At 42.4% G+C, this 25,134-nt stretch overlaps 1 protein-coding gene across 16 annotated transcripts in view; it reads left to right on the plus strand.

The window, feature by feature from the left end:
• Window positions 1-24,276, plus strand: part of LOC144202174 (ETS-related transcription factor Elf-1-like) — a 34,544-nt gene extending 10,268 nt beyond the window's left edge. For 5 of the 16 annotated variants that reach the window (XM_077725198.1, XM_077725195.1, XM_077725193.1 and 2 more), the window contains 6 exons: window positions 4,698-4,733; window positions 8,025-8,129; window positions 13,257-13,359; window positions 17,759-17,830; window positions 22,296-22,491; window positions 22,594-24,276. In XM_077725198.1, coding sequence (XP_077581324.1) covers window positions 4,698-4,733; window positions 8,025-8,129; window positions 13,257-13,359; window positions 17,759-17,830; window positions 22,296-22,491; window positions 22,594-23,158 — 1,077 coding nt within the window. In that variant the 3' untranslated portion in view covers window positions 23,159-24,276. Of the gene's footprint in view, window positions 1-4,697; window positions 4,734-8,024; window positions 8,130-13,203; window positions 13,360-17,758; window positions 17,831-22,295; window positions 22,492-22,593 lie in introns of all 16 variants that reach the window. The other 11 variants (XM_077725203.1, XM_077725199.1, XM_077725204.1 and 8 more) reach the window with 7 other exon arrangements.
• The last annotated feature ends 858 nt before the right edge of the window (window positions 24,277-25,134 follow it).

Here is a 25,134-nt window from a genome sequence, read left to right on the forward strand (position 1 = left end):
ACCCTTTTGGTATATAGGAAGCTTTGCAGGATGGGGAGCCGGACTGCAGATCTTTAGTCGTGAAAACTCACATGGATTGTGGTGACTGAAGAAAGGTGTAGTCCAGTCGTGGGCAAACTACGGCCCGCGGGCCACATCCGGCCTCTATTTTTTTTTAAATGACACTTTAATATTTCTTAATACATTCCTTTTTACTTTACTTTGTACTTTATACTTTTTACTTTAATGATGAGTGATGAGTAAGCTAATACTCCTTTTTTACTGTTTGTTTCGTATGTACTGTTAACGGATGCAGTTTTTTAAAATTTATCGAATCTTGTGCTGACCCGGCCCATCTGTCAAATTTTTAAAGTCAATGTGGCCCCCGGGCCAAAAAGTTTGCCCACCCCTCGTGTAGTGGGTTATGGCCCCCTGTCGGTCACTCCTGATCATGCTGCGGAACTGTGGTGGTGCTAAAGTTTGCTGGCTCTACTTATACTCCCATGAGGGTTGCTGCTGCTATTCAGGTACCTGATTTGACCCTTGTGGAATATAGGGGGCTGTGTAGGATGGGGATCTGCACAGCAGTTGTTGTACGTAGGTGGGTTGATGTAAAGTTGCTAGCCTTGTATCGGTAGTTTGGTAGGCCCTAGCTCGGAATGGTGCTGGTTGATACTTTAGGGGTGCTCTAATGTCTTCCAGAGGTCCCTCATTGTTGCCTGTTGACATAGCTTGGGTCTTTAAGTGCTATAGCCCTATGATTAACTGGTCTATTTGCTCTGCAGTGGAAGGAGCTGACTGTTCGTTTTGGTGCACTGGCTCAGGCCATGGCGGAGGTTCAGACCACTTCTCTTCATCCGGGGTGGAAATGCTCTCCCAAGTATTTTTAATGCTGTAGTGTGAAGCTTTCTGGAGGTTTGATATAGCTCAAGCTAGTTTACCCATTTCCTCTATAATTGAGTCAAGTGTAGTCACGTCAACTTGCGTCGGTAACTGCGACTGCTGTACCAGGTTGCTCGGAGTTCTTTTCGTGTCGTAGTGCTTGACGATACAGGGTGAGTGAGTTGATGTTCTAGACTCTCACTCTGCACTTCTCGGAAACACAGGTCCTACTCTTGGGACTCTGCGTCCCACCCATTGTCTCTGTCTCATTGCCTGTGCCGTGTATCGTTGACTATGTAATCTTTGTGATGAGTGGGCAGGCGTGTCTGCTGTTTAGGCCTTGCTCCACTGTCTACTAGCTCCATCTTGTCCCAAGTAAACCAAATATCGGGCTCGAGGGACCACAAATGTTGTGGAGGTTTGTTAGGACTGTATAGGGGTTACTGGTTCAATCTAATTTATACTCTGTTTGCTTTGGGGTGTCGGTTAGAACACAAGAGCCAGAGAGTGGAGTTTGGTTTTGTCTTTTAATCCGGAACTTGGCCGAAGATATTCCACAACTGACACAATCTTGTTACCTTGATAATGTGTATATGGGTGTGTATGAGTGAGTGTGTGTATAATATACAGGGTGAAATACAGGTGTGGTTCTGAAATAAAAACATAGACAGAAAATCAGTGCCTTGGTAAACAATCTGAACACTCATACATGGGAAATTGGATGAGCGGGCATAACCAGAAGTTTGGTAAATTAGCACACGTTCGCCACATTAGCACATGACCTCTGTCGCTACACACGTGGCTACTAAGGGGCACTGAACACTAGGTACACTAACTGGTACAAAACACATTCTTCCACATTTAGTACTATGGGCGCCGCTACGGTTACGACGTGGATGCCATGCATGTACAATATAAACACCAAGTACGGAAACATTAACTGTGAACGGAGAATCCACTTATTGTATTGTCACGACTATAAGGCCCACATAAAAGTCTTAAATGTTCTCCAAAATAGACTGGGCGTCTTATAATCCAGTGCGCATTATCTATGGACCAAAACTAAAGTTGTTATCATGATAAAATAAAATAAATCAGTCGATAGGACAACTACGGCAAGCAGCCTCCGACTATTATTTTCTTGTAGATAAAGTACTGACTGCTGGGATATGTAGTTTTTTTTTGCCAATGCAACCAATGGACTGTGGCCTGGCGATCGGCAACAACACTAGCTAGCTACTATTTGCAGATGGATTTTGGCCTAGCGATCGGCACCAACACTAGCTAGCTACTATTTGTGAATGGATTGTGACCGCCTGGACGAACGTATTAAACTCAGCGTTTTCTATGAACAATTGTTCAATTCAGACACAGAAAATGAGGAATTTGATGGTTTTGTATGTGATGATGACGTGAGTACATTGTAAAATGACTAAATAAAATACAACCGTTACCTTTTTAAAAACTTGTTTTTAGCGTGCGTGTGTAGCGTGCATCTGGTGCATGTAGCACCAAATTAGTGTGTACGCCGTTGTAGTATATTGATACTATTAGTGCAAAGTTATCACAGCCTTCAACCTGGGTGTATTAACTAAAGGACTATATATCCCAGCAGTCACTGCCCGGAAATAGCACAAATCTGACTTCAAGTTGATCTCATTTTTCACATCTGTCCTTCTCACTTCTCATTCTGCTTCAAATGACTTGGCTGAATTTGTCATGATGAATTTGTCAGATAGTCATGCGTCCGTTTATGTGCAATATTTTTCCATCGGAAAACTCACTTACAACTTAAGCTTCACTATATGTTTTGCAGAGAACTTTATTTTGGTTTAGATTTGATTTTGTTCATAAGGGACAACTCAAAATTCACGAACATACAAATGTAAATATGTAAGATTGCAGCCAAATTTAGCCAAGGGCTAATTTCCATCTATAGTCCATCGTGTAAATTGAAGACACACAATGACATATAACACACACATACTGAAACACACAGACGCACACTTGGCAAAGTTTTCGACAGATCTCACCCTATTTCACTGCTTGTTCTTCTTTTTGCTCCGACAGCCATTCCATCTTAGAAGAACTGCATTTCCTTTTTACTTTGACACGTTTGGCCATAATAAAGCCTTGGCAGCAGCTCCACCGAGTTGTTGGCTATATGCTAACCTGCGAAATGAACTAATGCCACGGAAGTAAACGCGCGACGTGACCTGAACCGCCTCATGTCATTGGCTGGACACAGAGAATGCGAGAGTAGTGCGCAGTTGCGCATGCGGGCATCTTAGAGGGAACCTTGGTTATGATGTTTAAAAGGACTAAAATTAGATGGATTCCGCGAAGGAGAGAGAGAGGGGCAGAGAGGGAGAGACTTTTTGCAATGCAACGTGATTGCAACATAACATAAACAAATTTGATTGAATTCCGATTACGATACAGACATACTCAAAAATAAATTTAATCTAACCTTACACTAAACTTAATTCAACTTTTCTTTTAAATGTTTATACCTTTTCTTCTGGCTTTTTTGGCTCTATTTGCCGCGCTACCTCCCTGACTTTCAGTTGCAGATTTTAAGCCTATCCAGGGTTTTTTGCTTTTGCCTTCAAAGTTGATTTGAGATGCAGTAATCCCTCCAATATCGCAGTTAATGTAGACCCAGATTTGCCAACTACCCCGTAATTTCAGGAGATCACCTGCAAATGCAACGAAAACTCCCTTAACGCCGAAAGTCCCAAAAAATTGTCACTTACTTTTTTTAAGCAACCATTCCGGAATAGTTGGACATTTCCAATTTAAAAGACTCGAAATCCACACCATCCCTATGGCTTGCGCCATCTTGATTCAACTGAACTGTAAACCGGAAGAATTCAGTAACACGAGTGCATTGTGAATCATCCGAGTTACAAGTCTAATGATTCGTCTGATGATGCAACTACATATATTGATTTTGCGTCAATCGCATTCACTCCAGAAATGGGACAAGGGTACTCTTGAAATAGGGTCAACGGAGGTTGGCAGCTCTGTAGACCAGACATACCGTATTTATGACTATATGGCACATCACATTTTTAGCCGCAGTGTCAGAAACGAGTGCTATTTCTGTATTTTAGACACAAAGGACGCACCGTTTTTTTTAGACGCAGCCAGGCATGGCAAAGTTACACCAGCTTAAACATGCACGCTACACCCTTGTGCAATAAACAAGTTTTTAAAAAGTCAACGGAAGCAAAACTGAGTTTGGTTGTACTTTATTTAACCATTTTACAATGTACTCGCATCATCATCACCCCCAAATCCATCAAAGTCCTCATTTTCAATTTACAATTCTCCAAAGGAGTCATCGAAAACACTGAGTTTTATACGTTCGTCAAGGTGGCCTCAATCCATTCGCAAATAGTTGCTAGCTAGTGGCTAGCGTAACTATTCCAAGGCTGTCTTCCATGCTTCGCAACTGTGTGATGCCGATCGACAGGCCACAATCCATTCGCAAATAGTAGCTAGCTAGTGTTGATGCCGATCCCCAGGCCACAATCCATTGAATGTATTCACAAAAAAAGTATGTATCCCAGCAGTCACTGGGCAGTACTATCCACAGGAAAATAGTAGAGTCGGGGGCTGCTTGCCGTAGGTGTCCTATCGACTGATTTATTTTATTTAATGATGATAACAATTTTAGTATTGGTCCATATATAAAGCGCATTGGATTATAAGGCGCATTGTCTATTTTGGAGAAAATGTAAGACTTAAGAGCGCCTTATAGTCGTGAAAATATGGTGATTGAAAAATAGGCTCTCCCCTATTATAACTACTTTTTTTGTTTTGTTTTTCAGTGCCAAGTCCTAGTAGCAACCGGAAGACAGCAACTTGTGAGTTTTAGCATGGATTTTCATATTTTTCTGAACTGATTTAAAAAAAAAAAGTGCCGGGGTTTTCACTTTTAGGTGTTGCTCCTTCTTAGGACTTTATTTTGTGTGCGAGCTGATTGCTACTAGGCGAAAAAGACGAGACTAGTGCGCAATTGCGCACGCGCGCAGCTAAGAGGGAACATTGGTTAAGGCTGATTGAAAATCTTGCGGTCGATTGTTACAATATCAGCTTTGATATCTTTGTAATGTGTATCTCATGCTATTATTGCACCCAGAGACTTGGTTAACACTACAGCGGTACCTCGAGATACGAGCTTAATGTGTTCCAGGACTAAGCTCGTATGTCGATTTACTCGTAACTCAAACAAAGGTTTCCCATAGAAATGAACTAAATCAAATCAATCAGTTGCAACCCTCTGAAAAACCACCAAACCAGGACATTGGATTGGAAAAACATTTTTATTTGTTCTAATTTGCCATCTATTAACAAAGTAACAAATAACAAGTGGATTAATAGTATACTAACGTGTTTAATATTACTAAAATTAGATGGATTTCGTTTAGGGGAGAGAGGGACTGAGGGGGAGAGAGAAAAGGGGAAGAGAGTGAGAGAGAAACTTTTTGCACAGCAATGCGCTCGTAACATAACAAACAAATTTTAATTCACTTGGATTACGATGCAGACATTCAAAAATATGTTTAATCTAACCTTGCACTAAAGGGTTGGCTCTATTTGCCCCACCTCCACCCTGACTTTCAGATGCAACCTATCAAGCAAGGGTTGTTTGCTTTTGTCTTCCCTTCAAAATTCGCACTGACTAATGTGGGTAAAAACAGGAAAATGCACTTCCTCTCTGAAAGGAAATTATTGTACATTTGTGTTTATGATATAAAGCTAAATTCTGCGTTGATTTTTTTTCTTTCTTTTTCGAAAGTGACCACTGCAGTATATTATTTTTGGATTTGATTGGATTAGATAACCTTATTCATCCCGTATTCAGGAAATTTTATTGTGACTTTAGTCACAAGGCCGCAGAATAACAAGGCAAAAGCACAAAGTACAAAGCAAATCAAAGTCAATGGGATTATTAAGAATCACCAAATCAAATAATTACAACAGAAAAGCAGCAAAAACATGAAACGAGCAAGAGTGGACGGAGCTACTGCCACCGGCTGCCATTTGAACGGCGCCATCTTGGTTTCGGTAGCAAAAACTGATAGACTCAAAACGATGTTGTAAAGTTGGACAAAAACTAGAACCACACACAGGAAGTCTTCCACGAGATTGGGAACTTCTGCAGACTGTAAACGAGGTGGAGAATGTGCGCAGTTGTTCTTCCAAGTTTATCCGCACAGTTCCTCAGTAGTCTGGAGCTGAAGAAAACAGCAGCAGGGCAGAACTCCTCGACTCCGTTGCTGGTGAGCGCCGACAGCTCTTCCATCTTTTCCACGATGGAATGGTTGGTCAGAAGCATGGCCTCTTCTCCCGGCACTTTTGTCCAGCTCCGAAAGGTGTTGCTCCTTCTGCTGCGTATTGTAACAGCTAGTCCCATGTGTGTGACAGCATAGGCATGGCTGGCTGGTTCCAAAAAAAAGAGTAGCCAAAAGATGCCAGGCTCACAGAACAAGGAAAGTTGTAAAAACATTAAAGTAAAAAGTAGAAAGTACAAAGTAAAGTAAAAAGGAATGTATTAAGAAATATTAAAATGTCATTTAAAAAAAATAGAAAGGCTGTAAAACACGAAAAACATAAGAGTGTACAGAGCTACTGCCACTGGCTCCTGCGTGAACGGCGCCATCTTGGCATCTTTTGACAATGCAAGCAATTTGGCTGCCATATCTTAGACTTGTGGTAAGGAAATTGTAATTTCTGTCTTCAACAAGCATCAGGTTCTCATCTAAATAGACCTATTTCTTTTTCAAATTGAATAATTAGATATTTTGTATATGTCGGTGAGAATTGTGAATCGGGGCGGCTTATATGCGGGAAATTATAGAATTCAACAATTTTAAGGGTGTGGCTTATGTGTAGGCGCAGCAATTTAATACAGTAATGGCTGAAATTTGATTGGTTAAATGCTTAAAAAATAAAACAACCAGAAGCAGCACTACCAGGGTAAAAGCAATGAAAGGAAGCTGACATTAAATCATTCGAAATTGTCTAAGTATTCATGTACAAAATATAATTAACGTCAGTCCGTGATTCAGATATTTTTTTAGGCCAGCAGAGAAGGCCTTGCAGGCTCTGACCGTCCACCACTGATTCTGAAGGCCTCATACATAGTGGCTTTTCAATCTGGCTGGCCCATATACTGCAATTTAACTCTAAAAATGATAATAAAGATCACCTTTTCCCGATTATTTGATGAAAATATGGATTTTTCAAATCTGCAGCATGTAATGCTTAAAACTACCACAATAGAGCGGCAAGTTAACATTTCTGGTCAGGCATGCTCATCGGTCGGTAATCCTTGCAAATGCTCAAAGCTTGAGTTTACACAGAGAAGGTAAAAGAAATTTAATCATTTATCTATTTGGATCCAACTGCTGTTCCCGGTCACCATCATGTCTTATGATGCACGTTTTGGATAAACGTAGCGTGAGAATGTTAATATAAAAAATCCACCCAGCCATAAATTTCGCCTTATATATTCTATGCTATGAAACACTTTTTCTTATCGTGAGGGATAGACTCGACGAGACACGATGGTGCTGGACGCACTGACCCAATGTAGTTGTAAGGTAGGATGCCTTTTCCCTAATTTTAAAAAGTCATTCTAGGTGCACACAAACCCACACCCACACATGAATCCATAAATCACGCTTTATAAGGACTGTAGAATAGATAAAGCGTGATTTATGTATACATGGATGTTTTATAACTCCCGTCACGGCCCAAAAAATGTTCCAGGGAGCTCCTGGAAACTCACTGGTGGAAATTCTTAAGAAAACGACGTTTGTAGATGACGTGAAAAGGCGTCCTTCCTTTTGACCAATCAGCCACGAATTGCGTTGAGAGCATAGGTAAAAACAACGATCCATACATCAGCTCTGCTTTCTGCTTTACGATCCGACAGCCGTTTCTGGCTACCATAACAAAATCCAACTCTCTACGTTGCACGGTTTGGACAAACGTAGCGAGAGAATCTTAACATACACCCATCCATCCATAAATCACTCTTAATAAGGATTAATAGATAACACATTCAAATGGGTGGCTGAACAAATTGAAGTTTGATATCAACATAGACTTGTGGTTATGTGATTTTCTTTGCTCTATATGGTCTCAAGTGGAACCATGTGAAAGTGGAGACAAAAAAACCATGGAAACAATTGTTGCTGCAGACTCACTTCTTGACAGAGATTGTCCCGATACCCTTTCGCTGGAGCACTTTTGTAAGTATGCACTAACAGTGGTGAACTTATCAAATACTTACCAGTAAGATTTACCAATACAAGCTTTATCCATATGGTAAAACTTTATTTAGTTTAAGTTGTTATTCAGCACCACTTTTTTAAAAAGGACACCACTCAGTCTTTTCAACATGTACATCTCACTCATGAAATTTAATTAATCCACATGCTAAGTTCTCTTCATCTGTTTGAGTGGTTGTCCATCTCCTTGTGCCATGCAATTGACTGAAAACAAATTCAGGGTATCCCCCCCCCCCCCCCCCCTTTACTGCCCATAGTTAACTTGGATAGGTACTGCCCATAGTTAACGTGGATAGGTACCAGCAACCCACCCTGACCCTTGTAAGGAGAAGCGGTACAAATAATGAAATATTTTTTCTGAAAACAGAGATTAAAAAGAGTGCTTTGTCACGAACTTGCTATGTCAGAAAAATTTAGCTCCCACCCTGAACTTCATGGTGTCAACTTCCATCTACCCATTACTCCACGCCCAACTTCAACTTCAACATACACTTGCTGATCTTGAGCCACTGTCACTTTTTCGGATTGGTTGAATCTTCATTAGTGTCATTCTTCTTTGGGATTCAGTGATTTTCAACAATTCAACCATATGAGGCGCTACCCCACCCAACTTACTTGATTAGCAATCATTGAAATACAGTGATCCCTCGCTTATCGCGGTTAATGGGGACCGAACCCCACCGCATTAGCTGCATATCCGCGAAGTAGGCGGGCGCCATCAAAATCGCTTACAGAAACGTATAACACGTGCACAAAACCACCACCAGGCTAATATGCTGTTCATTCAGGTGTTTTGTTCCACATTAGAATGCAGGTGTTATGTTGGTGCATACAAAAAAATCACTGCAAATGTAATAAATGTAAACTTTTATTCAGACAACTCAGAAATTCAAAAACATCATAGCAGAAATTCAAAAACATCATAGCAGAAATTCAAAAACATCATAGCAGAAATTCAAAAACATCATAGCAGTCCGGATGGATCTCCCGCAGTTCTTTGTCGCGTAAGAAACATTGTTATGGGGAGTTGTGAACGTTGTTTTTATTTGGTCGGTGAGGATGCGCTTGTAAACAGCTATGACCTCATCGATGCGATTGCTGAACTCGACTGCCCTCACCATGTTATCGTCCATTTCTTTGGCCTTTCTTTGGAGGTCTTTGGCAGTATTAAAGAGGTCCTGCAAATTATGCAAAGTAAGGCCACCTTCGTCAGCTTCGTCACCGTCCTCGGCGGCAGCAGGCTCCTCTTCCTCCTCACTTGCCGACTTGGTCATCTCCTGTAGGTCCTCCTCTGTCAGTGGGTCTGAGTGACAGTCGATGAGATTTGTAATCTCATCAGCCGTCATGTCTGAGAAGCCTTCGGTCTGCACCAACCGAGCCAGCCTGACGGCATTATCAACGGCTGAGTGCTGAATTTTGTTGGGAGTGAAGCCCTCATAGTCCTCAGTGATTTTCTGTGGCCACAATTTCCTCCAGCTGGAGATAAGTGTCTGTTCTTTCATGCCCTTTAGGGCATTCTGAATGTTGGTTAGACACGTGGCTATGTTGTCCTTCCAGTAGGACATGCTGAAGGTCTTGTCGGGCTCTTCAATGGAGGAGATGAGACTCTCCATTGTCGCCTTGGTGTAGAGGGCTTTGAAGGCCCTGATAACCCCCTGATCCATGGGCTGGATGAGGGAAGTGCTGTTGGGGGGAAGGAACACCACCTGCACCCCTCATGGTGCAAATTAGCTGCATGTCCTCCTGCACAGTCCATGAGTAGAACCACTTTGAAGGGCAGTCCCTTTTCGGCCAGGTAAAGTTTTACCTACGGAACGAAGGAGTTGAAGAACCAGTCATGTGTGAGGGCATTGGTGATCCATGCTTTTTTGTTGGACATCCAGTAGACTGACAGCAAGGCCCTGTTCTTGTTCTTCAACGCGCGAGGATTCAGTGACCTGTAGATCAGGCCGGGCCTCAGCATGAATCCTGCTGCATTGCTACACACGAGCAGAGTCACTCAATCCTTGTGGGCTTCGAAACCTGTCTTCTGGAGTTCATCCTTGAAGAGAAAGGTTCGGGACGGCATCCTCTTCCAGTAGAGTCCAGTTTCATCCATGTTGAAGACTTGCTCCGGGACATAGCCATTTTCTTCTATCAATCCCGGAAACACATCCTCAACATAGCGCCTCGCTGCTGCTCCGTCTGCAGAGGCTGCATCTCCATGCAGCGACACATTCCTTAGTCCGACTCGCCGCTTAAACCTCTCAAGCCAGCCCTTGCTGGCAGTGAAAGCCGTACGTGGTCGTGGGTTAGTTTGGCTTGAGGCACCGGGCAGAGGATCACCTTCGTCGACGTCTTCTTCCTCGTCCAGAACGCTGACGTCGTCGTCACCACTCGTATGCACCATGGCGCCGAACAAAGATTTAGCCTTACTACGGATTAAGTTTCCGTCCAGGCTGATTTGCTTCGCCATACAATCACGGATCCAAATAACCTGTGCATTTTCCATTCGCACCATGACTTTATTCTGGGTGTTCACAACCCTTTTGGCATCTTTCGTGAAAGATGTTGCAGCAGTTTTGCGGATGTTCTTCTCCTTTTTCATGTACCGCTTCCTGGATTCATTCAGGCCGCAATGTCGAGCTACGCTAGCGTAGCTACTTCCTGCTCTCAACTTGTCCAATAAACTCACTTTTTCGGTAATTGTCAACATCTTTCGCTTTTTCTTCGGCTCACTAGAAGCACCAAGGGATGGAGAGCATTTGGGAGGCATCACGAAGGGCTTCACAAAACTTTTGCGCTTAACTTGGCGAGAAGCGTACTGCACAGCACGAGATAAGCGTGGACTGAGAATGGGCATCGGGAGAAGCTTGGGCTTCTGTGGTGAATGGGCCAATGGGGAGTCGAGTACATTCAGTGAGCAATCAGCTTGCACGTTTATGCCCGTGATGCGGCCGTGATGCTGCTGTGATCCCCCATGATGCTTTGCGCATACCAGCATTTATTGTGTTTTAAAATTTATAAAATGATGAAATTACTAATTCTAATAGAATATTTTGTTTCCACACTTTGTAAGATGATGTAATTTATAATTTCAATTTAATATATTTAATTCCCCCCCAAAAAAATCCGCGAAGCTCTGCGCACGCGATAGCTGAAGCGCGAAGTAGTGAGGGATCACTGTAGTGCCTCTTTAATCAATAACACAATATGCCATGTCAGCGTTCCACCTCAACTGAGTGACAAGCTAAAGTTCTTGGGATTTGGTTCAGTAATGAGTCTTCAAAAAGTGCAGCACGTCGCGCTGCCAACTCTAACGTGTTTCGATTTCTACCCGTCACATGATGGGCAAATCCTACATATTTTATCTAAGAAAAGGACGGGAGTCTTTGGGAGCTATATTTATTATAGTGACCGGACGATTCGCCGATGCACGATTCGCCGACGGACGTTTAGCCAACCCACGTTTCGCCGACGGACGAGATTTGCGCGCTGTGTGTGTGTCTGTGTCTGTCTGTGTGTGTCTGTCTGTGTGTGTGTGTCTGTCTGTATGTCTGTCTGTGTTTGTGTGTGTGTGTTTGTCTGTGTGTGTGTGTCTGTTTGTCTGTGTGTGTGTCTGTGTATGTAAACATAAACTTCCTTATGGTATATACCCTAATAATGTCCTTTTGATTCATACAGTAGCTCAGAAATACCATGTCAGGTTTAAGTCCATATACATTCAATAATATCGGAGCAGAGGAAACACACAGCCAGTCGTGATGAGAATTTAAACCACTTCATATGAAGGAGGAAAGCCAGGATAGCCAGAGCAGAAAGATGGTCTATCTTCCTGAATGACCGTTTGGAATTCCTGGCAACTCCCTACAAACAACCTGGTTTTATTAGAGATAAGACAAGACATAAAAATGGGAGGCGTTAATACAAATGAAGGAGGTGGAGTGCAAAAGGTGTAGTGCACATTTTAACCAATAGGTGTAAGCTAAATTCTATTCTAGTAACTTTTAATACATCATAGTGAAAAGGGTGCAAGACTAAATATAAGAATACAAATATATTTCACATACCACTGGTGATGATTTTTCTTAAGTTTCTCCCTTCAAAATAACACATTTGTGCTCTCTATTAAAACCATGAATATGGAGGTGAAAATTGGGAATCAGGGGGGTTGCTATTACACGCTGGCGGCTTATATGCGAGCAGATACGGTAATTCTAGTTTCGAATTGTTATACATTCCTTCTCCCGTTGGCTCTATTTGCCCCGCCTCCAACCTGACTTTCAGCTGCAGTTTTTAAAAGAAGCCTATCCAGGGTTGTTTGCTTTTTGTCTTCCCTTTAAAATATTCCAAAAATGATGCACACATGTCCTCACAATAGGATAACGCACGACCACTTGCCAACGGGAAGTAGTATACTCCTCTCTTATTAGCGAGCAAGCTCCGCCACGCCTACACCATTCTGCACTGACTAATGGGGGAAAAACACTAAGAAAATGCAACACTATACCCAGTGCTCGTAGACATTTACAGGTGGAAATTGCAGCGAGATGGTGTTCTGACATGCAGCCTCTCGTGTAAGCTGAGTGTTCGTATATCAAAATTTGTCAGGTATCGCAAGGTAAATATTTGCTTCAATTTTTACTCAAAATTGCTCTTATGTCGGGGAACTCGTATGTCAAGGTGTAACTGTATGTTGAAGCAGTGTGACGACCAAAAAGATAATCAAATTAAAGCAGAACTTTAGTCAGAGACAGTAAAAGATCTGCCCAGATGGCAAGTTGTCAACATTGCACCATTGCCAATCATCCAGTCATTGAGAATGGAACCAAATCCTGATAAAATTTGCAAAGCCTTAAACTGTCAAATACCGATTGTCTCATGTCTTTCCAAACTCTAAATCAGTTAGAAAAAAGAAGCACACAGTGACATTTGAGACATGGGAAAATTGCTTTCACACAATTGCTCATCGTAGGATAGAGTTGGAATCATTTATTTTGTTTTATTAATTGCCCAAATGCTGTCAGTCAATACATTTTGTATGACCTCCTGACAGCCCAAACCTTCCTGCCATCACTGGATGAAGTCATCACTGCTCCTCTCACTCAGGTGACTGTGTCTGCAGAGGGGATTGTTGGAAATGTTGAAAAGCGAAAATTACACACCTTGCACACAAATAAACCTCCAACAGAGCTGCAGTCCAAACAGAGAAGTGAGTATCTTGCCATCTATTGGATTGGATAACTTTATTCATCCCGTATTCGGGAAATTTCTTTGTCGCAGTAGCAAGAGGGTGAGAATGCAGAAATAGGAAAGGCATTTTACACATCGATAGATAGTTAATAGTAAGTTAATAAACAAATATGTATGTATGTATATGTATGTGTATGTGTATGGATATGTGTATGGATATGTGTATGGATATGTGTATGGATATGTGTATGGATATGTGTATGGATATGTGTGTGGATATGTGTATGGATATGTGTATGTATGTATATATATGTATATGTATGTATATGTATATATACACGCATTTACGCATCTACGCATTTACGCATCTACGCATTTACGCATCTACGCATTTACGCATCTACGCATTTACGCGTTTACGTGTTTACACATTTACACATTTACACATACGCATGCATAGGAATTCGGTAGGTCCTAACCCACAGCCATTTTTTTGGTTAAAGAGCCTGACAGTTTATGGGAGGAAGGATCTGCGGAAGCGCTCCATCCTGCAATGAGGGTGCCGCAGTCTATTGCTAAAAGAGCTGCGAAGGGACTCCACCGACTCGTGCAGGGGGTGGGAGGTGCTGTCCATGATGGACATCATCCTGGTCAGCATCCTCCGCTCTCTCACTTCCTCCACAAAGTCCAAAGGACAGCGCAGAACAGAGCTGGCCCTCCTGGTCAGCTTGTTCAGCCTGTTCCTGTCCCTCTCCATGCTCCCGCATCCCCAACAGACCACTGCATAAAACACTGTAGATGCCACCACAGTGTCCTAGAAGGTCCTAAGCAGTGACCTGCACACTCCAAAGGACCGTAGACCCCTCAATAGGTAGAGGCCGCTCTGGCCCCTTTTGTACAGGGCATCTATGTTTGTGGACCAGTCGCGTTTGTTGTTGAGGTGAACACCCAGGTACTTCAAATTTTCAACAATTTCAATGTCTTTACCCTGGATGTTCACCCGAGTGGTCTGTTGGGTTGTCCTCCGAAAGTCGTTGACCATTTCCTTTGTCTTACTGGTGTGGATGTGGTTTTGCCTACACCAGTCAACAAAGGCTGTGATGACTCCCCTGTACTCCAGGTCATTCCCGTCAGTCACTCGTCCAACAATAGCGCTGTCATCGGAGAACTTCTAGAGGTGGCAGCTGTCTGTGTTATGTTTAATGTCTGAAGTATAAAGGGAGAAGAGGAGTGGGGAAAGCACTGTGCCTTGTGGGGCCCTCGTGCTGCAAGCTACCACATCAGACATGGAGTCCTGCAGTTTCACATATTGTGGTCCGTCAGTGAGGAAGTCGATGATCCATGCGGCTAGTTGGTTCCTTACTCGAGCCTCTTCCAGTTTCCCTCTCAGTAGGACCGTCTGAATGGTGTTGAACGCACTGGAGAGGTAAAAAAAAAACATCATTCTCACCGTGCTTCCCATGTTCTCCAGTTGTGAAAGAGACCTGTGCATCAGGTAGGTGGTAGCATCTTCCACACCAATGCCTGGACGATAGTGGAACTGCAGAGGGTCCAGCTCTGCATTCATCAGCTGGCTGAAGTGGTTTGTTTGTTTGTTTTGCACTACAAGCGCCTGAGGATTGCCCTCAGATAGCGCTAGAGCTGCCACTGGAACGCGGATTATTTCATCCGGGGGGTAGTCGGAGGTGGGGGCAGTCAAATGTCTCCGGCTGGATGAAAACCGTAGGGTGCCACGGTCCTTGTTGGCAGCTCTGAGTGGTATTAGTTGGAATTCGCAGGCCGCGGCGAGCGGCCTCTCAGGAGACACCACGTGAAGGTTTCCAACTTTGTCTCCCGGCTGAAGTGGTTGAGGATGATCCTCTCCAATGTCTTGATCAATTGAGAGGTTAGTGCTACCGGCCTGAAGTGGTTTGGCTCCCTTTTGTTTGCAGTCTTTGGAACTGGGACCACGCAGGAAGTTTTCCACAAGGTGGGGACCTTCTGCAGACCAAGGCTGAGGTTGAAAATATGCAGAATCACTTAGCCAAGCTGATCCGCACACTCTCTCTGTAGTCTGGAGCTGAGGCCGTCTGGACCGGTAGCCTTCCTTTCCTCGATCTTTTTTAGCTGTTTTATCACCTGATCGACAGTGATGCAGAGACCGGTGGAAGAGGGGAAGGATGATGAGGAGGAGAACGAGCGGGAGAGTTGTTTTTGGTTTGTGGGGTCAGGGGAGCGGGGGCAGGGCTGAATCTGTTAAAGAACTGATTCAGTTCATTGGCCCACTCCCCGTCTCCAGACTCCGGGCCTCTCTTACTGTTGCCTCCATGGCCCGAGATGGTCTTCTAGCTCCTCCAGACCTCTTTGGAGTGGCTCCTCTAGCCTCCTCCTGTAGCTGGTATTTCCCCTCCTTATCTCTCTCTTCAGCTCCTTCTGGACCGTTTTAAGACTCTCCTTCTCCCCAGACCTAAAAGCCCTCTTCTTCTTGTTCAGGAGGGCCCTTAGATCCCTGGTGACCCACGGCTTATTGTAGGAGTAACAACGGACTTTCTTGGAGGGTACAATGTTCTCCATACAGAACTTAATGTAATCTGTGATGCGGTGGGTCAAGCTGCCGATGTCTTCCCCATGTGAATCGCACAGCACCTCTCAGTCAGTTGTCTCGAAACAGTCCCTCAGTACCATGCTGGTTTCATCGGTCCATCTTTGAATTATCCTTGTGGTAAGTTTTATTTTCCTCACCATAGGGATGTAGTTGGGGATCAGATGGACCAGGTTGTGTTCTGAGCGGCCCAGTGGGGGCAGGGGGACTAAGCTGTATGCCTCTTTTGTGTTGGCATACAGCAGGTCCAGAGTTTTTCGTTCCCTGGTGTGGCACTTCACATACTGAGTGAAGGTGGGGAGAGTCGTAGTCAAGGGAGCATGGTTAAAATCACCAAAGATAAGAAGGAGGGACTGGGGGGGTGACGTCTGTAGCCGGGACGCAGTACTGTGGAGCAGCTCGCGAGCCACTGCCGCATCTGACGAAGGAGGTATATACGCAGTTATTACGATGAGATGCGAGAAATCCCGGGGGATGTGAAAAGGCCTGATGCTAACAGCTACTATCTCGATATCTCGAGTGCAAAGTTGCTCCTTCACAGTAATATGCCCAGGACTGCACCATCTACTATTAATAAAAACAGCTAGTCCCCCACCTTTCTTCCTACCCCTCTCCTCAGCATCTCTGTCCGCCCTCACCAGCTTAAAGCCATCCAAGGAGATGAGAGAGTCTGGTATTCGCTTATTGTTATGTTCATTAACATTTACCCTTTGCAATTATCAATAACTGCAGGCAGACATCTTATTCAATTATTGACATTTAATTAAATAGATTGGATCACAGATAAGTAACCTTGAGGGAGGCGATCTTCCAAAGTATCCCTCCCGAACAGTATTTTGCGTACAGCTTTAAGGCATTTAAACAAAAACAATCACGCCTTCATTTGACCTAACAATCATATAACAATTACATAAAGAAGCCCGAAGTGCGGCTCGAGTGTTATGGACGTGGCAGAAACAACATTCTTGTTATTGACCAAATGACCCTGGCCTCGTTACAAAAGGGACCACCGAATCTCGAAGACCCAGATTGGGTGGATTGTTTGTATAAACATCCTGGAACAGGCAGTCCAGGTTAAAGATGACTTGGTGGTTATTGGTGACCTCGCAACACTTTGAGAATAATAAGAGAATGACTTAACAAAGAAATGACTTCATACAACTATATTTATAATAGTAATACAGAATAAACCCAACACTTATCCAGCCAGTTCTCTGTGAAGCACATAATGCAGATGTTCTGATATTGTCCTTTTTGTTTGGTCAGCGCCGTTAGCTCTTCCATCTTATTGGGGAGAGATTTTACGTTCCCCATAATAGATGGAATGCTGGGTCTGAAGCGTTGCTTTTTCTCCTGACATTTTCGTCAGGCTCTGCACCCTCTTCCCTTCCTCTTTAACTCCGCGGGGAGTTCCAGGTCCAGGGGAATCCCGGTGGTCCTTTGTGTAAAGCAGCGTAGGCATGGCTGAGTGGGTCAAAAGTAGTGTCCAAAATTTGAAATTTGAAGAGATGAACTAAACTAATAGATCAAAGACTGCCTCTCGCACAGCTTGAGTCTTGGAGTAGATTCTTGAAATAAAAGTTTTAAAACATTAAAGTATCGAATATACTATATAAAGTAAAGTACCAAGTAAAGTCTTAAGATCCAATAAAACATAAAATTAAAGGATAAAAAATCTGTAAAAAAGCTGTAAAAAAAGAATACGAGTAAAGGTTTAGGGAGCTAGAATGCTTGAACAGCTTGAATGGTGCCCTGTGATGATAGGAGTCTTATTGCCCATTTGAATTAGTGATGCCTGTGTGAGAATTCAAATGACTACTATCCTTTTCATTTGCAGGTAGTAAAAGACATCGGAGGACAGAGTCTCCTACCCCTGACATAATTTTGAAGCGGTATAAATATAATAAAGGTAACGTGCATGAAAAGCAATGAGTCCCAACTGTAATGTTTCAAGTCCCCAATATTGTGCAATAAAAAGTACAATGTGAGTTGAATCATAAAACTGTATTCAAAAGACATTAATTTATTTTCCAAACCGCTTATCCTCACAAGGGTTGTGGAGGGTGCGATAGCCTATCCCATCTAACTGGGCACCAGGCGAGGGACTCCCTGAATTGGTGGCTGCCTATCGCAGGGCACACAGAAACTCCCAACCATACATGCTCACACCCACAGCTAGGCACGATTTACAGCAGGGGTAGGCAAACTATTCCAGGTAGAGCGGCAGTTGGTGCTGGTTTTCGTCCAACCTATAAGAGGAGACCTTTCCACCAATCTGGTATTTTAGAAGTGCAATCAGTGGATTACCGTCAGGTGCTTCTTGTTTCAGCAGAAACCTCATTGCTTAAACAGTTTGTGTTGGATCGGTTGAAACAAAAATCCTCTCACGTCCGCTGTCTGTTTGTATATCAAAATTTGTCTGGTATCTCAAGATAAATATTTGCTCAAAATTTAACTCGTATCTCAAATTGCTCGTATGTCGAGGTATCACTGTGTCTGTGCGTGCGCACGTATACACAAAATCACCACGATAATCAAGGTATTACTGTGTGTATACAGTGTTCCCTCGCTACTTCGCGGTTCAGCCACCGCGGACTCAGAGCTTCGTGGATTTTTTTGGGAAAAAAAATACTAATATTACATTGAGACAACAGATTTTTACAGTTTTTTTGTTATAAATGAATTTCACTCTCTACCTGTATTTTATATGGTGTACTGTACACAGGGGGGGGGTAAAAATATATATATATATTTTAATTAAGTTCAAATTAAGCATTTTTGAAAGGGAATCCCTACTGTGCAGAAATTCACTTATCGCGGGTGGTCCCGGCCCCCATTAACCGCGATGACCGAGGGAACACTGTGTGTGTGTGTGTGTATGTATGTATGTGTGTGTGCGTGTGTGCGTGCGTGTGTGTATATGGATGGATAGATACACACACGTATACACGTATTCACGTTTAGACGTATACACGTACACACATATACACACATACACACGCATGTATACACGTACACACGTTTAGACGTATAGACGTACAGTTGATAGATGGATAGATACACACACACGTATACATGTTTAGACGTATACACACGTGTACACGTTTCGACATGTACACACGTACACACACACGTACACACACACGTATACACACACGTATACACACGTATTCACGTATACACGTTTAGACGTATACACGTACACACACACACAGATACACATAAACACATTAACACAGATACACATATACACATTAACACACACAGAAATATGTATGGCATACTGCATCAGAGTGTGATATGCTGGAAGCACGGCAGCAGACAAAAAGGCCATGCAAAAAGTGATACACTGCCCAGAGGATAGGTCGGCTGATCTCTGCCCTCACTGGAAGACATTGCCAGCCGTCGTTACCTCAGCAGAGCCAGGAACATTATAGGGGACCCATACCACTCTGGTCACGATCTGTTCCAGCTGCTGCCTTCAGGCAGACACTATAGGTCTCACAAAGCACAAACAAATAGGCTTAAGGACAGTTTTCCCCACATCCATCAGAACTCTTTATGTGATGCAATGTTACGAGTCTCTAACTATCACTTATTTAGGTCTTTTGCCGAGTAAACGCACCTTCTGGAGAAGCAGTACCAATTTCGTCATGCGCAGTTTCTGGGTGTGATAAGTAGGCTTTTTGTTGTTGACGATGACGACAGGGCCTATGCCCGATTATCATTATTTAAATGGCCTCAGAGAAGTAACCAGCTGTAATCACTCATAATACCTCACAAGAAGTTAAGAGGCCATGCTTTGTAGCTAATTTCTCTGACACAACTTTCTAAGTCACCAAATTGCTTATTCGTGTTGCTGTATGCATATTTTTGACCTAGCAGATTTGATCACTTTTTCTGTTAACCCATAATAAAGTCATAAAAGAACCAAACTTCATGAATGTTTTTTGTGACAAAAAAGTGTCTGTTCCAATCACTCAAAAATCAGGGTTGTTGGAATAACTGGAAACTGGAGAGAGCCATGACATTGTTCTTCACAAGTGTATGTAAACTTTTGACCACAACTGTATGTATGCGTGCATGTGTGCGAGCGTGCGATTTGACCACTTTTTCTCTTAACCCATAATACAGTCATACATACATACATGCACACCAATACATAGATGCACGCGTGCACAAACACGCACGCACGCACACATGCACACATAAATACATACATATACACAGTAATACCTCGATTATCGGGTTGAATTGATTCATGCCAAATTGATGTACATAAAAATAAGCCTAGGACAATTTAAATCAAACTGTTATTATGTTTATACATTTATTGAAATATTGTGTTTTTGCAAACTATTGATAACGTACAGCATAATGAAAATAAATATAAAGATTGACCGAAGTATAATTTGTTGATGATTTATTTACAAATTCAAATTTCCACCACATTAAGATAAGTTTTTCAGCTGATTTAGTACCAAAGGCAATGCAGCTCCTGTTTCAATACAAATTTGTCCAGTTCTTCATTAACAGTTTGAAAGATAATCTCACCTGTAGCTGAACTTTCCTTACCAACTGGTTCCGACAACAGGGACTGCCTAATTAATTCAGTTTCTGGATGTGTAAATACCAATGGAAAATATTTGTCACTGCTATCGTTTCTGCCGTCACTAGGAGCGTATTAGGGCGAACACTGGTGAACTATCCGCAACATAGTTTGAGATAAATTCTGCTCTGTTTGCAAGACAATGGGCCCGCATGGTCGACAGCGCTTTTTGGAATGTTGTTTTCAAGTAAAAACACCACAAATTGCATTTCTGCTGCTTTTGTTTAATGTCGCATCTGTTCTACGCCTGAGTCTTTTCCAAACATCTGGCTGATGGAAGGTTATCTCTTCGTCAGTTCAAAGTTTTCTTTGTGTCTCAGTTCTTCTAAGTGCATTTTGCATTCATTAATTCCACCATGTGCGACGCTGAAGCTGCACTTTCATGTTGTGCAATGTGCAAATGTAGGTCCTTTTAGGGATGCCAATGGGATATTTTGTTGAATAAGAAGCAATAAATGTTTCTGGATTTCTTAAACGTTTAGTCCAAATTGCATCCATTTTGCGTTTATTCCGAGGAGGCATTATTGAGCAGTGCTGTGTACGCCAATTTGAACTTCCCCTGGTGCAACCCCGTAAAATGAAAGGATCTGTTTAAAATAAAAAGACAGGTGGTTTAGTCAGCCTTAATAACACTCATTCACTTATGAAAAACATAAAATAAGAATGAAAATGTTAACGCGACCGTGGCCAATTATGCAATCGATTCCGAATCGATTGCCACACTGAAGACGAATCATTTGTCAGAATTTGTAACTTGGATTATTTACAATGCACTTGTGTTACGGAATTCTTCCGGTTTGCAGTGCAGTTGAATAATAGCATTGGTGTGATTTTCGATGCATTTAAAGTGGAAATTAGGTACTTATCCAAAATAGTTGCTTACAAGAAATCTAATTAAGTGACAATTTTGGGGGATTTCCGAACAATAGGGACGCGGTCCGTGGTCCTGGATTTTGCGTCGTGTTTCCGGGTAAACTAAGTTGGCAGCTCTGTGTCCGGGTGCCAATGGAGTTCTTCCACGAATGGAGTGACAGGCTTCTCACTCATAGTGATAATAGAAAGTGATTTTGGAAAAGTTGTATATTTTCTCTGACTGAGAGGAGGCAATACAGGAAGAATCTCATCTCATTTTCTGAACCGCTTTATCTTCATTAGGGTTGTGCGAGGGCTGGAGCCTACTAAAATGACTTCGGGCCAGAGGTGGGGGACACCCTGAATTGGTGGCCGGCCGATCGCAGGGCACAAGGAGACGGGCAACCATGCACTCTCACCCCAATATCTAGGGGCAATCTAGAGTGTACAATCAGCATACCATGCATGTTTTTAAGATATGGGAAGAAACCGTAGTACCGAGAGAAGGCTCCACACATAGGCATGACCTGGATTTGAATCCAGGACCCCAGAGCGGCGGGGCTGGCGCGCTAAACACTCGCAATACAGAATATATCCACATTAATCAAAAGATCAGGAAATTAATAAGTAAATGTTTATTGAAATGACCTGCAAAGTGTTTTGCTGATGTGAAAATACTTTCATTTTTGTGATTAGTGCTGTTACATTATTTATAAGACTCATTAGAAAAACATTATTTTCACTCAGTTAAATTTTACACCTGTACAAAACAAATTGATCAAAAATGGATGTATAATCTTAACATTTCGACATGTTGAATCGTGATTATTTATATACAAGCCCCTCGACGAGTGGAATGCAATCAGTAACTTTTTTCTTCCAATTCAAATTGTTTTCCTTTTTTTTTGATCAGGTGGGCACACTCTCTACCTGTGGCAGTTTCTGATGGAGTTGCTGCAAGACCGAAAAGTTTGCCCCCGTTACATTAAATGGACTAATCCTAATGAGGGAATTTTCAAACTAGTCAACTCAAAGGCTGTGGCGATGCTCTGGGGAAAACACAAGAACAAGCCAGACATGAATTATGAGACCATGGGCAGAGCACTCAGGTACCACGTTCTAAATGCAAGAAAAATATATTTTTTGTTTGTTTTTTTATCTTTAGAGGATGCTTTCTTTGTAAATAACAATATTATGTTTATCTGCTGAAGGTATTATTACCAAAGAGGAATCCTGAATAAGGTTGAAGGCCAACGCCTCGTCTACCAGTTCACCACACTCCCGAAAAATATGATCTATATCACAGATGGCAATGTACTCAAACAAGAAGATGAGGAGGACAACAGTACAAATGATGAACGAGTAAGTGATGAATCTGATGACAGCACAGTTTCTTCCAATGTCCAATCACTGGAAGACAAAGATACCCATCCACCAAAAAATACAGCACTTTTCTCTGTCCAGCGGATAAGGCCATCTAGGGACACGGTCCTTCAACCTGCCAGTTCCAGCCTCATCCAGGAGCAGCATTTGCCCATTGTGTCTGCAGAAATGTTGCGCACCTTTCAGAATCTACAAAAGATCCAGTCTCTCCAACCGGCAGGTCATGCCTCCGTTTTTAAAACGGCTCAACTGCTGGGGAGTCTCTGTGAGCAACAGTCATCTGTTGACAGAAAAGAGTCACTGGATATATTCTGTAAAAGGTCCCAGTCACGAACCAAAATTTCTCAGGTGGAAGCCTCTAAGCTGTTGTCTTTTATTGGCTCCAACCAATAGATTATGGAGCTCCCTACAAATGTTCAAATGTCCACAAACACTCGCTCTTGCTCTCTTATTCTTACTCCACAAACCCCCAAAAAGATCTAAGCAGATAAGAAAAGCCTTATTTCCTTAAATTTGCTCAGTTACTTGTCTTGTTAAGTACACAAGAAACCAAAGACATGCACTGGAACCTGCTGCATTTCTGCACACACCTGCTTGCACTTGTGAGTGGCACACTTTGCTCTCCACTTTTAGGCTTAATATGTTTAACCTCTCATAATCTGAAGCATTCCTTTGCCTTGAAAATGACTTTGCACTAATGAGCCTCCCTGCTGTATGTTCTTCTTTAAGTGCCTAATGATCTCATTACCTCCCGTCCTTTTGTTTTGTTTATGATAATAAGGGAAACATTCCACTTCTTTTAACAATGTTATGAGTTGTTAAAACTAAGGGATCATTGTTGTAATTTGGCATTGCTGCTGCAAATATTTGAGTTACCATACCTACAGTAGACTTTATTTTTTTTGTTTGACAATCACTAGTGATATCTGTCTTTTATTTAGCTAGTGTGTCTTATGTCATCACATTGCGATTATTGAAGCTTTCCTGCAATGCTTGTTTGTTTAGCTGTAGATACTTGCATATATGAAATTGTATTTATTTAATGTATGTCAGGCGGCCTGGCAGCTTAAGTGGGTAGTTTGTCGGCCTCACAGCTCTGTGATCCTGTGTTCAAAGACAGGTTGGTCCACCTGTGTGGCGTTTGCATGTTCTCCCCATGCCTGTGTCGTTTCCTCCCACATTCCAAAGCCGTGGGTGGTAAGCTGATTGGAGACACTAAATTGCCCCTTGGTATGAGTGTGAGTGAATGGTTGTCCGTCTGCTTGTGTCCTGCGATCGGCTGGCCACTTACACGAGGTGTCCCTTGCCTCAGGCCAAAAGTCAGCTGGGATAGGCTCCAGCACCCCTCGCAACCCGAGTGAGCATAAAGCCATTCAGAAAATGAATTAATTAGGGAATGTATGTCAATGAACATGATTTATTTTTGCCTTTTTGCCATTTTTTCTCTCTCAGGTTTTGTTTAGCCTATGCTTAATGCAAAAATAAAGTGGCTGGCCTTTCATAAAGAATTATTAAGTTCTTTGCTTTTTTGAATGAAATTATTCAGCCTTTTTTTGGACTTTAAAAAAAGCCGGTGCACAGTTTCATAATTCCACATAAAGTTAGCTCAAACCATTTTGACAATGTGTGACAACTGCGCAAGTGCTCATCTTAATGATCCACGTGTCACCTAGACACAATATTATCTACTGAACGAAGTTTGTAATTTCAGAGATATTTGTATAAATTGAATTGAACAAGTATAATGAGATTTCACCACGTAGCCCACAAATAACAACAAACAAACAGATAAATAAGTAGTCCAAGTGAGATCAGCAGACCGAAGCGACCATGTTCGTCTGAAGTCCAGGATGAGTTCCATCGCTTTGGAAACGCTCAGTGCCAAGTTGTTGAAAGCGCAACACTCGCTGAGTCCATGGACTCAAAAAAACCCCATAAAAAAACACATAAAAAATCAATATAGAGTAATGGTCATGGTAAGTAATCAATCAATAGTAAAAGATTAGTGTTCAACATAAATAAGCGGTGTAAGTAGTGGTAATAAGTCTTGATTGGGTCTTAGGTGCAGAACCCAAGTTAAGTATGGTGACAGCTCTTGGGAAGAAACATTGAGTCATTGAGTCTGTTTATTTTGGCTGTTCTGGCTCTGTAGCACCTTCTAGTGTGCAGCAGGTTGAAGTGGGGGAAGCCATGCATATTGTCTTTGAGCAGTGGGGAAAGTGGCATTTTTTTTGCTTACTCTGATTTGGTGTTAGTTCTGATGCAATCTGGAAGACGTGTCCAAAATAAGGGTTTATATTTATCAAATAAAAATTCTCATCAGCTCTGGTGTACAGTGTATCCAATGTTCCCTCTAATTTTTTGAAAGA

The sequence above is a fragment of the Stigmatopora nigra genome, chromosome 9 (genome assembly GCF_051989575.1).
Source record: "Stigmatopora nigra isolate UIUO_SnigA chromosome 9, RoL_Snig_1.1, whole genome shotgun sequence".
In the NCBI taxonomy this organism is placed as follows: domain Eukaryota; kingdom Metazoa; phylum Chordata; class Actinopteri; order Syngnathiformes; family Syngnathidae; genus Stigmatopora; species Stigmatopora nigra.